This window comes from Setaria italica, chromosome II, assembly GCF_000263155.2.
Source record: "Setaria italica strain Yugu1 chromosome II, Setaria_italica_v2.0, whole genome shotgun sequence".
Classification (NCBI taxonomy): Eukaryota; Viridiplantae; Streptophyta; class Magnoliopsida; order Poales; family Poaceae; genus Setaria; species Setaria italica.
This window is the reverse complement of record NC_028451.1, coordinates 35,626,307-35,642,079: the sequence shown is the minus strand read 5'-3', so window position 1 is coordinate 35,642,079 and position 15,773 is coordinate 35,626,307. Positions and strand designations below refer to the sequence as shown.

General features: G+C 46.1%; 2 protein-coding genes across 3 annotated transcripts; both read left to right on the top strand.

The window, feature by feature from the left end:
• Positions 1–723: 723 nt before the first annotated feature.
• Positions 724–9,434, top strand: LOC101763586 (transcription factor TGA2). The gene is made up of 11 exons (XM_014804640.2): positions 724–1,449; positions 2,742–2,857; positions 4,103–4,155; positions 4,305–4,523; positions 4,650–4,694; positions 4,834–4,893; positions 5,002–5,079; positions 5,177–5,267; positions 5,368–5,639; positions 7,650–7,889; positions 8,756–9,434. Exons 1-11 carry the CDS (start codon positions 1,304–1,306, stop codon positions 8,927–8,929), a joined length of 1,494 nt encoding a protein of 497 aa, XP_014660126.2. The 5' UTR covers positions 724–1,303; the 3' UTR covers positions 8,930–9,434.
• Positions 9,435–11,197: 1,763 nt separating this feature from the next.
• On the top strand, positions 11,198–15,489 carry LOC101763987 (lysine-specific demethylase JMJ30). Of its 2 annotated transcripts, none has more exons than XM_012843344.2 (6): positions 11,198–11,812; positions 12,305–12,527; positions 13,433–13,564; positions 13,648–13,791; positions 14,294–14,386; positions 14,887–15,489. In XM_012843344.2, the coding sequence occupies exons 1-6, from the start codon at positions 11,325–11,327 to the stop codon at positions 15,076–15,078; spliced, it is 1,272 nt and encodes a 423-aa protein (XP_012698798.1). In that variant the 5' UTR covers positions 11,198–11,324; the 3' UTR covers positions 15,079–15,489. The 2 variants fall into 2 exon arrangements, with proteins under 2 accessions (XP_012698798.1, XP_004957191.1); XM_004957134.3 differs by having other exon boundaries at positions 11,200–11,792; positions 12,318–12,527.
• Positions 15,490–15,773: the final 284 nt, after the last annotated feature.

The following is a 15,773-nucleotide window of genomic DNA, read 5'->3' as shown; positions in this document are numbered from 1 at the left end:
GGGGAGGGTTCACCTCAACGGACTGATGATTTTGGGAGGTGGGACGGGTATGCGTGCCTCGAAAGCCGCAACCGCGCTGCACGCAACAGGAGCATTCACATACAAACTCCTCACCGATCTCTCTCTCTCTCTCTCTGGGGGCCTGCGTGCCTGAGATGTGTGCATGCGGCTCGCTCTCGGTTCTGGACCAGACCCATGGCCAGGCAGGCGGTTCTTGTCGTGGCCCGTCGGCATGCAGCTCGATCCGGTCAAGCTTGCCGAGACCAGTTTAATCACACCGCCTTGTCCTGCTCTTTTACTTCTCACCGTGTCTTCTTGCTAGGTGCCTTCTCTGACTAGCTTTCCAGGCACCTTTTTGCAACTGCCGGCTTGAAAAAACTGTTCTGCTGCGTGGAAACACAGGTTGACTTTCACCAGGAGTGAAAAAAAAAGGACCGGACTGCAACTGTCCCCTTCTAAACAAATCGATCTGATATCTTCAAGGACAATAGATAATACGTTAACCCTTCTCTCTACAGTAGTACATGCTCTGTAGAATTTCTAAATTCCAACAAGTCGGACCTTCTTTTTTTTTTTAAAAAAAAAAGAATGCACTGGATATGCTTCTGGAGAGGGTGTAAAATGCAAATGAGGGAAATAACTGGGTTTCGGTGCAAAAGGGAGAGAGGAAATTAAAGGCGGCAACGTCTTCTTCACCTGCTCTCCCCCTCTCCCTCTCTCTAAAGCGAAGAACGGCGAGGAAGACGGGAGAAAAGCCGGGGCTGTTTGCATCGCCCTCATTAGATGCAGCGAGCATGGCGCCAAACCGAAAGTCTGTTTCGCCATTAATGGCTCATCACCTTCCTTCCTGGAATCCATAGGCACATCTGCAGCCCAGGCGGCCAGAGATACATGCACATCGACCAGCAAAAGCTAGAGAGCTTTAGAGAGAGAGGGAGAGAGGGGGGGGGGGGGTGAGGAAGAGCACTAGAACACAACAACTAGTTAGTGGTTTGTTAGTATTAGATAGCTAGGCTCCAAAGGGCCATCACAAATGACTAGCGTCCTAGAAAGATTGGGTCATGAGGTGGTTCGCTAGTGTGGAGGGATAGAGGTGTTGCCTTGGCCGCTAGCCCTTCTCCCCCGGCCCGGCCCCTAGAGTCAAACCGTATTCCTAGGTCTCTCTGCGGCCGGCCCGGGGATATATACGCACGTACGCCGCCTGCGCCCAGGCCGTGTCGGCGTGCGCCTGCGGCCGCAGCAGCAGCCTTGCTTGCAGTGATCGATCGGTCGACCGGTCTCCGTCCTCCGATCCATATCATCCATGGCGAGCGGCGGCGGCAGCATGAGGGAGCAGCAGCAGGAGATGAACATCTCCTTCGGGATGATGAGCCACCACGGCCACCACCACCACCAGCCGCCGTCCTCCTCGTCGTCGTCCTCCATGCATGCGGCCGCCGCGAGCTTCATGTAAAGTTCCCTTTCTTCCTCCGGCTCGTTGATTTCTTCGATTCAGCTCTCTGCTGGTTTGTGTTGTGCTGCTTCTGAATTCTGATGGCTGCTTGTTCCTGATTTCTCGATCGATCGATCGATGATCGGTTTCTCGAGGTTTGATTTGATCCGGTTGCTTGTGGCTTGTTTGATCTTCTTTCTTTGCTGATTGATTGATTGTTTCGGTCTTGCCCTGGTTCTGAGCTTGCTTTCCTGTCTTTTCTTCTCATGATTTTTTCTGGGCAAATCCAGTAACCCGTTCTACCTAGCTAGCTGGCTAGGAAGGGTAGGGTACCGGCCGTCTTGCAGTCTCTTGCACCACTGAATTTTGCATGTTGGTGATTTTTTCCTTTGCTATAAGGTATAAGCTGATGCAAATTTTATTCTTGTGCTTCTGCTTCATGCCTTCGCACTGAATTTTGCGCCTACTACTTATCACCTTTGCACCAATCTTGTTTTTCCCCACCTTTCTGAAACCTTGCAGTTCTTTTGATTCTGCAACAAAACCATATAGCAGTGCTGTCCTGCTATTCCTTAAAAAAATTGTTTTGAGTGTGATTGTTGGGCTATTTAATTTGTGATTTTGATATGCCAGACCGGATTTGATTCCCCGATTTCTTCCTCCTTCCTTCTCCCAATAGGATAAAAGTGTGGTAGATGGTTACTAAACCAACTATCGATTTAAAATCCGGTGCGCTCATTTGTTATTGGAGCCAGATAGTTGAATTGCTGTGTGAATTGATTAACAAATCACTGACCAGTCTTTCTTTTGGATCTTGGATCCAAGGGCTCTAATTATTGCATGTTTTCAGAACAAGGACAAGAATATTAATTTACATTAGGACATGCATGGCAACTGTGATGTTTTGCTTGCTTTGTCTCTCTCCCTCTCTCTTTTATTTCCTCTTTCAATGAGTATAGCTTGCACACATGAAATTTCGAGGCTACACACAGGTAGCCATATTTTTCTGGGTTGCCAGATAAATGCTACAGGCTAGAGAAGATTCCATATTATTCTCCTGTTCCCATCCTGCAGAGGTTGGTTGGACCAGAGATAATGACTAGTACCATGCAGTCACACACACATACACACACAGACACATAGGCTAAGCTTTATAGCTGCATGATTTCATGATGATGTATGCCTGTGCCTTTCAGAGTTTCATCAGTCCTCAAATCCCTGTGCAAACGCATCATCTGCAGCATAAATGCTACGGCATCATCACTTACTCACATATTTACATGTATGCATCTTTGTGTTGCGCGAGCAGGAGCGGCAAGGAGGCGTCAGGGGCGTATGACCATCTGGGCGAGCTGGACCAGGCCTTGTTCATGTACCTGGATCACGGCAGCAGCCATGGCGGCGCCACGCACCAAGAACAAAGGCGTAAGTATCGTTGTGTACGCATGCACATGCTGTACTCCTCCGACCGGAATTCTACTGCAGTTGCCATGTTTTTGCATGCCTGTTTTGCTTTGCAGGAAGTCAGATGCAAACTGATCATCAGTAGTAACGGTAGTAGACTAAGACTAGTGCAGTCCTATCAGTTACTAGTAGTTTTTTATAATTTTTTTGGCTGCATTTAGTAGTGGTAGTAATAGAAAGCATAGCTAGGCCCAGAAATGTATGTGATCGATGGAGATAGGCGATAGCTGCAGGGATTCCTCCGATACGATGCTGCTCGATGGGTGCAGTGCAGTCAGAGATGCAGCGCAGGAACGCGCATCCTTTTCCGGGGTCAGGCATGTGAGATCAAGAACGGCGATACGGCCTGCAGCAGATTCTCAGGTACCCCATTTTGACCAGGATCTGCTGCAAATCCGCAGCGCTTTGGAGGACCAGGCCAGGGGAATCGGCGAGAAACATACATGCATGGAGCCAAGAAGACTTCTCTCCCTCTCTAGCTTTTTGCCTTTTTGTTTCTTGCTTCCTCTCCTTTCTCTCTCTTAGCTTCCCGTCGTCTTCCTCGCTCTCTCTCTCTTCCCCTACCTCCGGCCGGTCGGACTGTGACATGTAACGGACTGCTCAATGATTTCGCCGGGATCGAGCTGCATGTGCCCGCGGCAGAATAGTACACGCAGAGGGGATGATCGATCTCTTCCAGTACGCCAGTGGCCGCCTAGTGGCTGCTGATCTCCCTCCCTCCCTCCCTCCCTCACTCTCTCCCTCCCTCCCTCACTCTCTCTCTCTCTCTCTCTCTCTCTCTCATGCATGCCCTTCTCTCTCTCCTCCCCCCTCTCTCTCTTGCAGTGCAAGCAGTGTCTGTACATGCATGCAGGTTTGAGTTTGACTCGATCCTATCCACTTCCCTTTCGGTTTCAGTACAAGCACGCCTTACCTGTGGCTGCTGCGCGAATCCCTGCTGTCCCGTATCTCCAGCTTTCTCGTGCCACTGCCCTGTTGTACTGCACACTGGCACTGCCCCGGCGCCCAGCGAGTACCGCCATGATTGAACACTGCAACTCCTGCTGCGTGCCATACAGCGCCACAGCCTCTCAAGCTCTTGTCTTCAGAGCTCAGTAGATATATATATGTGATATCTGATGAGTACATGGTTGCCCCTCTTCTCCCACTCTCCAGCTAGCCACAGACTCTCATCAGGCCATTGCTTTGTCTTGTTCATGGATGCAGAGACACTCAACATCTTCCCTTCCCAGCCCATGCATGTGGAGCCATCGCCGAAGGTAAAGCAGCCACACATCTCAGATTTCTTGAAGCACTCATTGTCTTTTCAGATGCAGCTGCTGCTGCCATCCATGGATGATTGCAAGTTGCAGCTCATTATTTGGTTGTTTAGCTGACCAATGTTGTCTCGATCTGGTGCGATTGGTAGGGGGAGATTAGTTTAGTCCTGTCCCCGGCGCCGGTGGGATCCAAGCAGCCAAGGTCACCGCAGGACCATCACCATCACCAGCAGGCCGCCATGGAGGAGTTGGCGGGGAGCAGGAGGCTGCAGCAGGAGCACCACCACCTGCAGCACCAACCCTTCGCTGCCGCCGGTGCTGAGCCTGCAGCGCCCGGGATGATCAAGGATGTGAAGCCGCTGGCCAAGGTGAGTGGTTAACTGGTGCTCCACTTGAATATTAATTTGGTAGCTTGCTCCATGCTCATTTTCGTTGTGTAGCTGTTTTCCATGGGTTTTGTTTCATTTGTTTCTCGATTTTTTTGGTGATTGTAGAAGGATCACAGGAGGGGTGCATCGACTGCTGAACGCGACCCGAAAGTAATGGTTGATAGCCTCAAGTTCTCAATTCTTGATGAATTAGTTACCTGTGGAAACTGTCAAAGGACACTAGTAGTGGTCAAATTTTTCACTAATTCTGTTTCCTGTATATGCACCACGCTGCAATTAACACGTGCAGACACTGAGAAGGCTGGCCCAGAACAGGGAGGCAGCAAGGAAAAGCAGGCTAAGGAAGAAGGTGAGTGAATTGACAGCTGACTAACACCAAGATGGAACCAAAAAAGACAAGGAAAAAATACGCCAGTGTGAATGCAGAATCATTTAACCTCTCTCTTGGTTGCAACAGGCTTACATCCAGCAGCTGGAGTCCAGCAGGATCAGGCTAGCTCAGCTCGAACAAGAACTGCACACTGCAAGAGCTCAGGTAATTGGATTGCTGATTTCACGCAATGCATGCAGCCATGGACCCTTTTCTGAAGCCTGAAGTACTGATCTCTGCACAAACATGTACAAATCTGCAGGGAGTCTTCTTCCCCAACAGCGGCCTCCTCGCCGACCAAGGCGTCGCCGGCAAAGGCGTCCCCATCGGCGGCATCGACGGCCTCAGCTCAGGTACGCTACGCATACCATCGATCGCATTCCATAGACAAGTTCGGAAATATTTTATCTTTTGCTGATTAAGCCGTCGTCGGTAATGGATCCCATCAATCAGAGGCGGCGATGTTCGACGTGGAGTACGGGCGGTGGCAGGAGGAGCACTACCGGCTGATGTACGAGCTGCGGGCGGCGCTGCAGCAGCACCTGCCGGAGGGGGAGCTGCAGATGTACGTGGAGAGCTGCCTGGCCCACCACGACGAGATGGTGGGTATCAAGGAGAGCGCCATCAAGGGCGACGTCTTCCACCTCATCTCCGGCGTCTGGCGGAGCCCCGCCGAGCGCTGCTTCCTCTGGCTCGGCGGCTTCCGCCCCTCCGAGGTCATCAAGGTGCGCCCACGGACACGTGTCCCTCCCTTACTAGCGCTGCACTCATCATGTCATCTCTCCAGGCCTTCGTGGCCTGGGAGTCCGCGCGAATTAGCCCTAACCCTAGAGAGTCAGTAGCTGCCGTCAGTAATTGACGGGCACCTCTCGATGGCACTTACAGCGACGTCAGTAGGACATCATCGTTGACGAAAATTGTGGCTTCTAGAAACTGAAACATACGCCTGTAAACCCCCTGGAATTTTTGGTATAGCAATTTCAGTCCGCGCAAAAATACAAGGACTACATGTACAACTTATTAGACTACTAAAAAATTGATTAGACCAAGTCACTTTGGAATAGTTAGAAGGATGAACACTCCAGATGGATTGGGTTTAATTGCTAGTTATTCGAGACACGAAATTAGTCATAACAAATACCTAATTTTTTTTTATCAAACACTAGCTTTCTTTTTCATATATGTGCTATGTGATGACTGGTCAAGGTAGATATGTTTACTAAAATGGCAAAATATATATATATAAATGCCGTTATATAATTAGAATATATTTTAAAAACAACTAAATACGCAAGGAGAGGCAAATGTAAACTGATCGTGGAAAAAAAATTGCACTGCATTTATGACGTACCATTATTTTATATGGCAAATTGGTATGGATGGATTCATGAATATCTTTGTATATCAATAATTATCCCTGTTATATATTTTGTAAGTTTATAATGCCTGCTAGTAGATGGATAAAAATAATATAATTATATATTGAAATTAGAGATGCATCACCATTTCTCTCAAATATTTTGTTGTCTGAAAATATTAAAAAAGAAAAAAATAGAACTGTAAAAACTATTTTTATTATGCAGTTTCTATGATAATTTCTTATTTTAAGTACACCTTAGCAGTTACATGCATTAAACGTTAGGTTCCTTTCCTACTGCCCCCATTAAAAAAATATACAGCCCTAAAAACTAAGTTCCTAACTTTTTTATCAGTAAAATATATATAACTTTAGATTAGCAATAACTTTTACACGATTGAGACACTTACACATGCACAAAAAAAATCCCACACGTCTAGAACTTGATCTTAGCTAGTCATGTCAGGCATGCAGCAGCATTTAACAAGCCATGCACGAGGAGTTGCTATGCATACCTCCCCGTAGAAACGTGCAGCCAAAATCCTCCGCTACGGTGGTCGCCGGAAATGGGTAGGGGCAGCCTCGCCTTCGACGGCCGCTCTCCATGAAAGCTTCCCATGGAAATGGGAGGCCGGCCGGCCGGGCGATCTCTGCGGCATTGAAGGGCCGGGACCCTCGTCATCGATCTCTCTGTCGATCGATCGCCGTGCAGGCATGCTCCGCCATGTTCGCGGCGCACCCACGAGATGGGCGATGATCTAGCATTTCTAGCTAGGTTTGAATTCCGCGGGCACATTGAAGACGAAGATGAGAAACTGCCGCTCTGTCTTTCTCCTACTTGAGGAAACGGGGGCGGGGGCCATGGCTGCTGAAACCTGAACGTATGAAGCAGCAGCATATAGGCATTAATTTCAGTGGTTGATGGTTTTTATTAACATGCTAAAAAATTCATGAAGTTTGATACATTAACACACACCTTTGAGTTAAACAAAAGTGCACGGCATTTACAGTCCAAGGAGGCATAAGATAAGAGGGAGCAATGAAGTACAAAAAAAATTGAAAATATATTTTTCTTTGAGTTTTCTATTATCCCTACTGGGAAAATACACCTATGTATTAGAACTTTGAATTTTTTTTCCATTACCTGTTGATATTGATAAAACCTTACTAGTTAACTTCATGGACTTACGTGTGATTATAGCTATGTTTATGGACCTAAGCATAAACTGGACATGAATGTGCTCCTTGCATTATATTCGATGATCTCGTCATCGTTCCCGTCACATCTGCATAAGCATGCGTGTTCCCGGTCACGTATATATGAACTGCTGCGTCTTCATGTTTCTTAATTATTCTTTACATGGATGGATACATGCAGATGCTGCTGAGCCACGTGGAGCCCCTGACGGAGCAGCAGATCGTGGGCGTGTACGGGCTGCAGCAGTCGGCGCTGGAGACGGAGGAGGCGCTGAGCCAGGGCCTGGACGCGCTCTACCAGTCGCTCTCCGACACCGTCGTCTCCGACGCGCTCAGCTGCCCCTCCAACGTCGCCAACTACATGGGCCAGATGGCCGCCGCCATGAACAAGCTCTCCACCCTCGAGGGCTTCGTCCGACAGGTAACCGATAAGCCTACTGCTCGATCACTTCATCCATCATCGACTAGCAGCTGCTTTATTAATTTGATTCAGTATCACTACTCCTCCTAATATGCTAATTCTTGGCTGTCGCTGTAATGGGTTAGTTAGAGCTGCAACCAACACAACGAGATCGATCAAGCACTTACACATATTCTTACACTAATTAGTTGAAGCAAGGTACATTGGATCGCTTGGATGGTTCACCTAATTAATCTGAGATCGACAGTGCAGTTGATTAGTCAGACTAAACAAATGGTTTGGATATGTTTAGCACGCACGCCAGGTGCAGGCCGGCAGAGCAGACGCATGGATTAGGTTCAGAGTTAACATTGCTAAAAAGCACCCAACTGTCGCCATCCCAGAAATGGGCAGCCAGTATTCTATACCATTTTTCCATGGCTAACAGATCGATCTAGACAGTTTTGTTTAGCATGATAGGAATAGGACAGTGCCAAATTAAACCCTTGCTTGCCCGTTCAGCTTTCCATGTTGGGCAGGTAACCTTGCTGCCGGCATTCTTTTAGGCCGCCTTCACCTGCCCATGGCTGCCACAAACAGAGTTCATCCATGGATATCATTGGATATATATACATGTTTATTTCCATGGACCAACCCTCATACAAGTTGCGTGCGTGGACTTGTTGTTAATTAGGCAAAGTGCAAATAGTGCTGGCTGATTCTGGTGTGACGATGGCAAAACGTCAGACAGTGTACTGACGACAGTGATATAGTAGATGTGATCGATCGGTCCCTAATTTAATTTGTTCTAGCATGTGTTTGGTGGTTTTTGTTTGTTTTAGTTATGAGCTTCTGATGAACACATAATGGATGCATGATATATGCAGGCAGAGAACCTTCGGCAGCAGACGCTGCACCGGCTGCACCAGATCCTGACGACGCGGCAGATGGCGCGGTCGCTGCTGGCGGTGTCCGACTACTTCCACCGCCTCCGCACGCTGAGCTCGCTCTGGGTCACCCGCCCCAGGGCCACGCAGGAGCAGCAGCAGGGCCACAGCTAGCCAGTGGCAGCGGCGGCGGCGGCCTCGTCGGCGCGGCGGCTGATCTGATCTGGTCACCACCGCAACGGCCGGCGGCGCACGCATGCGTCCATGCATGCATACATGGGGCATGCATGGACGCATGCAAGCTGTGTTCGTTCATCGTCAGTATCAAGGAACTAAAAACAAGACCCAGACTTTGCAGGTAGCAGTATGTAGAGCTTGCTAGCTAGGGGGAGAGAGTGAGGTCGAGGAATCAAGAATCATCAACCAAAAGGATGGATGTTAATCATCATCTTAGCGACTGTTTGTTGGCTGCTAGTAGAGCTAGCTGTAGCTAGGTGTGATCGATGGGTCGGCGAGTCGTCGGCTGCTCGTCAGTCGACGCGGCTGATTGTTGCATTGATCTTTTAATCAGTTATTATATGTTATGGTCACCGGATGCATATGCGTGCATCGTCGACTTTGGAGATTAGGCGCTTTAATTAACTGCAAGGCAATGTCCATATTGTCATCGATTGATGCATGTTGAAATTTACGAATTAACGAGCATTTAATTAGTGAGGCAACACTGCGCAGCATGTGTGTAGTTTATATAGCTCGAGACTAGATAAGGAGAGTTGAGATTTCTTTTTTATCACTCGCTAGTAAACCTAAATCCTAACTTAGTCCCCCTTGAAGAAAAAAAGTGGAGAAATGTACTCCCTTTGTTCCAAATTGTAGGTCGTTTTAGCTTTTTTAGGTAGCGTCTAGGTGCATAATAAAATCTATGAATCTAGAAAAGCCAAAACGACCTACAATTTGGAACAGAGAGAGTATCTGCCAAACCAAACCCTAATCTTGAGGGATCAATTATAGCATGCAAAATTATGATGGGATAAGAACAGTATCACACCCTCTTCATCCGAGATGTATGTGGCTAACATATTAACGGATGGGGATTTTCAGAGGTAAACTAAATAGAGCCAATATTAGAACAATAGAGGGAACCGGGCAAGTTAGATCATGCAAGTTTTTAGATGTCGCATGACCAGGCAATACATGTTTGGACTATTTTCTATGCAAATTATGCATTTATAGTGCAATTTTTGAGCTACGTTTGGAGAGGGGGGGAGGGGCTGCTAACCCGTTTTTGTTTCCTTATAATAGATGACATGTACCTCCACGCTCTTTTACAAGGATGCACCAGACCGTAATTATTACGGAAAGTAGCCACCACTGCAAATGTTAGGCACGTGTTGTAAGAATATGCAGCGAAGACATCAGAAATTCTAGGTACAATAGAAAAAAAAACTAAAAAAAAGATGAAGAAGAGATTCAAAATCTCCAATACATCAACTCCAAATGAACCAACTTCGCCACAACCTGCATGAATGCAGAATCGGAGCATAAGCCAAATCCAACATAGCGGAAAATAAGCAACTCCATATGCTGTGCTTGAAGCTATGAGCACCAAATAAAGACCGTTGCATCAACATCGTTAGGTCCACCCTTAGGGCGACCACAATTAAAGGTAAAAGCAGTCCCTAGCAAATAAACAATTACTACTAGTTCAAATACATTGTGAAACTAGTCCATATAACAGTCCATTGTTCTAGGTACCCATATGGCTATGAGCTTCCTATAAGAGCTAAAATAGCAATTTATTTATCTCATTTTCCCCTTTCTCTTCATCTCTATGCTTCCTCCCCTCTCTGCATGCTCCACTACTAATGCCTACTTTCTGTAATGGTCATTGTGAAGTTTGCAATATCTATAGATCACTATCACATGATCTCCATCACTAAGGACTACTTGATCCAAATACATTGAGCCTACCGCATTGAGAACATGTAAGATACCACCGGAAAATTCCGAATTAGACAACCTTGGTACCTATACGAATAACGAGTTGCACGCCTCCACCGAAGAACTCCACGTAAATGAGTTGGAAAATAAAAAGAGAGAAGACTTAAACGGGCCTCGTTTTTTTAAGGACTTAAACGGGCCTCGTTTTTATGAGAGGACTTAAACGGGCCTTGTTGTGTGACATGACACGTCACACGTGTATCCCCAAATGGGCCTCAAATCATTCACGCCTTGTCCCCTGGGCCTTTTTATCCCTTCCCAACACTTGCATCATCAGCCCAAGCATCAAGCCCATCGTTGGCTGCCAAGGTGTCCCCGGGCTCCCGGCCCATCTATTCATCACAAGTTGTCAAACGCGGTCTCCAGCGGGGGAAATGGAATCACGGTTACGCCAAATGGGGAAGGTTGCGGCGTTTCGCCCGCATCATCGCGACCCAATGAGGCAAAGCCGCACGCATCCGGAGGAAGGCAACCAGAGCCAGAAATATCTCCTCCGCCTCTCCTGCGCTTTTGCGCTTTTCCTCCTCCCCCCGCACACCCAGCACACGCCGTCGTCCCCTCCTCCCCGATGGCCTCCGCCGGCGTCGAGGGCGAGGCGGACCGGGTGGCGGCGCTGCTGCGGGAGATAACGGGTGAGGGCGGGTTCGCGTTCGTCGCCTCGGCGGAGAAGGCGGCGGCGGGGGCCGGGGACCTCCGCGCGGCGGAGGCGGCGCGGGAGATGGCGTGGGAGCAGCTCCACTCGGGCCCCTGGAACGAGGTGGGCGCCGCCTGGCGGGACGCATACGCGCTCGCCTGCCTCCACGTCGCCCGGCTCCGCGCTGGCGGCGACCGCCCCGCCGCGGTCAAGGCGCTCGACATGGGGCTCATCATGGGGGGCAACCTGCTCCGCGCCGACCTCGAGGCCGCCCTGGCACGCATCTCCTCCGCCGAGCCGTGCGGCTGCGGCGGCGGCGGCCGCGAAGAGGGCGCGGGGGCCGTCGATGAGGAGGACCGGAGGTGGAGGGAGGGGCTCGACAGGAACCGAGACATCGCTGATGTGAGATCGCTATTGCCTTTGTAAGATTTCGTGTTTGTGTATGGGCTTATTTCAGAGGCTTGTTGTACTACTATGAACCGTTTTTTACATTTCTAACACTGGAACTACAGTGCTGGGAGCTTGGGATGAAACTGGGCTTGGGAACTACAGTGCTGGGAACTACAATTAGAATACTTGATTGGATTATTCACTGATTCTTTAGAACTCAGTGTAACTAGATCAGGCACGTGACAATTTTAGAACTGTTGGAAATGAGAGGTTACATCTATGTTCTGGTAGTTTAGACAAAGCTACAGTGAATCCTGTTATACTGTTTTGGGGGTTAAGGTACCTAGGATCATTCATATTTTGTGAGGCTATTTTTCAGGAAAGGTTAATTGCAGGCTATATTGTATGGAAATATCTCCTCTAGTTAACTGAATTGGAACGCATAGTTGTTCCTGAATTTGTTGTGGCTGATAGAAAGATTTCTAATTCAACTCTTGTTCCGCATCTTGTAATGCTGTTAACAGTAATTTGTTTCAGGCACTCAAAATTCTCCCAGCAAAGTCTTTATCCAGTAAGAAAGTCGAGAGGCGATCACACATTTCCTTGGAGGAGTTTATATGTAATTACTTTTTATGTGAGTCCCCTGTCATAATCGGTGGCACCATTGACCATTGGCCTGCAAGGACAAAATGGAAGGACATTAAATACCTCAAGAAAATTGCTGGAGATCGGACTGTTCCTGTTGAAGTAAATGCTTCTCTTATACTAAATGCTGAAAGACTTTGGAAGCAGACTAATTTTATTCCATTAACTTAATTCAGTGTCACTGAGTATGCATTTGCCATTTTTCTGCTTGACAAATCACAAATGCATTTAAAGGTATTTGGGAAAACAAATGCATTTAAAAGAACAAGGAAACAAACTGTACAAGTAGAACTCATTTCAATGCCCTTTTAAGCAATGTGGTATAAATAAGTGTATTAAACATGGTGCTCGATATTTGTTTGTACTGTTTAAGTCGGACCTTTTATCTCAATCAGCCTTGTCATCAAGTAGCATTAACTAACAGTGAAACAGAGTCTATCCCCGTATATGTGTAACGTTGATCTTTTGACATGGCAGTCAATGAGTCAAAACACTTGGTAAATTGCACCTCTTTTAAACTGTCTCTACATAACGTAATATCCGACTGAAAATACTAATAGCTCCGGTAAAAATACCTAACACAATGTTGACTTTTCACGGTCTGTCTTTGAGATGCAACTTTGACCAGTGTTTGCTATTAGAATATAGCTAATGATAGATGTCTTGAGGCTATAAAAGTACTTTTTCATTCAAATCTAGTAATCTACACATGGTTTTTCCCAACCTAAATGTTTCAGAAGCTATTGGTGGTCAAAATTCCAAAAGTTTGACCAGATCTTGGCCAAATAGTCAAGTATTTGTGACCGGAGAAAGTATCTCAAACTGCAATGTACTGAGATATTCGAACTCACAAGAAACTCATGTTTTCATGAATCTTATAACATTTGCTTGCTTCTTACTGATTTAGGACTGCTGGTTAGCTGAAGAAATTACAGCCAAAACATTTTTCATTTTCATTGTATGTAATGATTATTTTTTGGTCCACTTATGAAGTTGATTCTCGTCAGGTTGGAAAAAATTATGTGTGTAGTGATTGGAAGCAGGAGCTTATCACATTTTCTCAGTTCCTTGAGAGGATGTGGTCAACTGGTTGTCCATCAAACTTGACATATCTAGCTCAGCATCCATTGTTTGAGCAGGTATCCAATCTGTCACTGTTGATCTCTAGTAGATTGGCTTTGTTCAGTTGTGGATTTTACTTCATTGGATTGGGCTTGGGCAGATAAAAGAGCTTAGTGAAGACTTAATGGTTCCTGACTACTGTTATGCTGGCGGAGGTGAACTACAATCACTCAATGCTTGGTTTGGCCCACATGGGACAGTAACACCATTGCACCATGACCCGCACCACAACATCTTAGCTCAGGTAAAGCACATGCTTCTTTTCCCTTGTTGTTTTCCAGCGTCAGTTTATAACTGATGTACCTGTGATTCCAAAATTGTGTAATGAACAAATGTCAACTTTTTAAGCTGTAGTTTGAAAGGATATATCTCCAATTATTTGCTTGGCTATGTTGAAAAATATCTTGTAATAATATGGCAGTATTCTGTTATGTTACTATGCTAACAAGTGAACCATGTTCTGTTTTAGTTATCAGTTAGCTATGCCCACTTCATCTTTCATGTATTGGAATGTAGATGCTATCTCAATGTGACATCTTTGAGTGCTCATAATGAATACATCATTAAGTTGGTCATAACCACTGGTTATGTTCACTTAAATACCTGGTAAAGATCTTGGCAAGTGTCTTTTGCTTGCAACTGCCTGTTTGAGTGGTTCAAGATGTTTGTACCTTAACATTTTCTCAAAATTGTATCTGTTCCATTAGGTAAATTTTATCAGCAATGGCTAACACATGTTTTTACAGGTCTTGGGCAGGAAGTACATTAGACTTTATCCTGCTTCCATATCTGAGGACTTGTATCCACACACAGAAACTATGCTAAGCAACACCAGTCAGGTACTACCTAGTATCTATGATTCTATTCAAAGATATGTATTTTGAGGACAGACAGAGATACCATTGCAGATCGTCGTTATCTTACATATAGTTGTGGCAGCTATAAGTTTGAAATACTGAATTTCTAGATTTTCATTGTTATTACTCTTTTCATGACTCTAAAATCTAAAATGATGGTATTACAAAATGGACCAACATGCTAATGCTGTTTGATATCTTTGCATAAAAAAGGCTTCCACTTTCCAATCTCTAGGCCATTATTTTTCTCTTTGTGCTTATTAGCATTCTGACATTTTTTTCGTTCAGGTAGTTATTGTAGGTTACTAGAAACATGGTATGTTTGGCTGCCACCAGTGATAAGTGATTACTTTCTGGGACTGCTCATTCTAATTCTTCTGTATTGTCCAATTAACTACATAAATTCTTGTTTCCAGATCTCGTTGGGCTTTGCTCAATGTAGTTAGAATGCAGTGCTATTGTGCTAATAATTGTCTATGCAGGTAGATCTTGACAACATGGATTTGAAGGAGTTCCCTAGGGCTGAAAACCTGGAATTCATGGATTGTGTACTGGAGGAGGGTGAGCTGCTTTACATCCCACCAAAATGGTGGCACTACGTTCGATCTCTCTCCACAAGTTTCTCGGTTAGCTTTTGGTGGCGTGCCACGGTTGAACCTTCAGGCGGTTCATAGCATCAATTCTTTCTCTCCCATATTATTGGAATCAGATTGCAGAAGACTAAAGAAACCTGACAGGACCCTTCGATTCAGGTGACATCCGCTTTTGAATGGATGTAGGCACACCATCACAGCTGTGCATTGTTAGTTTTACCACAGTGATTCAGATATTGAAATTGTTGCCTGTATGCCACTTGTAACAATGCGACGTTCGTCGCGCTACCCGCTACCATCTGATTCATGAAAGTTGAGGTCGAAGGGGTGCAGTAGTCCCCACTCCCCGCGTCATTTCTTCAAACTAGTAGTCAGTACCGCTACCTACCACATACCGTTTCTGACTTTCTGTACGAAGAGCTGTCTTTTTGTTTTTGAAAAAGAAACGAAGAGCTCTGTCCGTTGCCTGTAATTACAACCACTGCTTGTACACGGTGGCCTGACCTGTTCCTGAAGTTTTTTTTAATGAAACAGGAGGATTTTATCCCTGCTGGTTATATATTAAAAGGAAAGGAGATGAATACAAAGCAGTTTGTAACTAAGAGACAAAAAAGGTTAAGAAGAAAATCATGAAGATTACAACATAAGCTCTAGCCATTCCACCATTGATTGTTTCCATACCTCATTAACTCTATGCAGAACTAAAGAATAAATAGTCTTAAAGCGTGCGATGGCCCCTTGAGTTGTTGGTGGTATGTCATGAAAGATTGAATCAT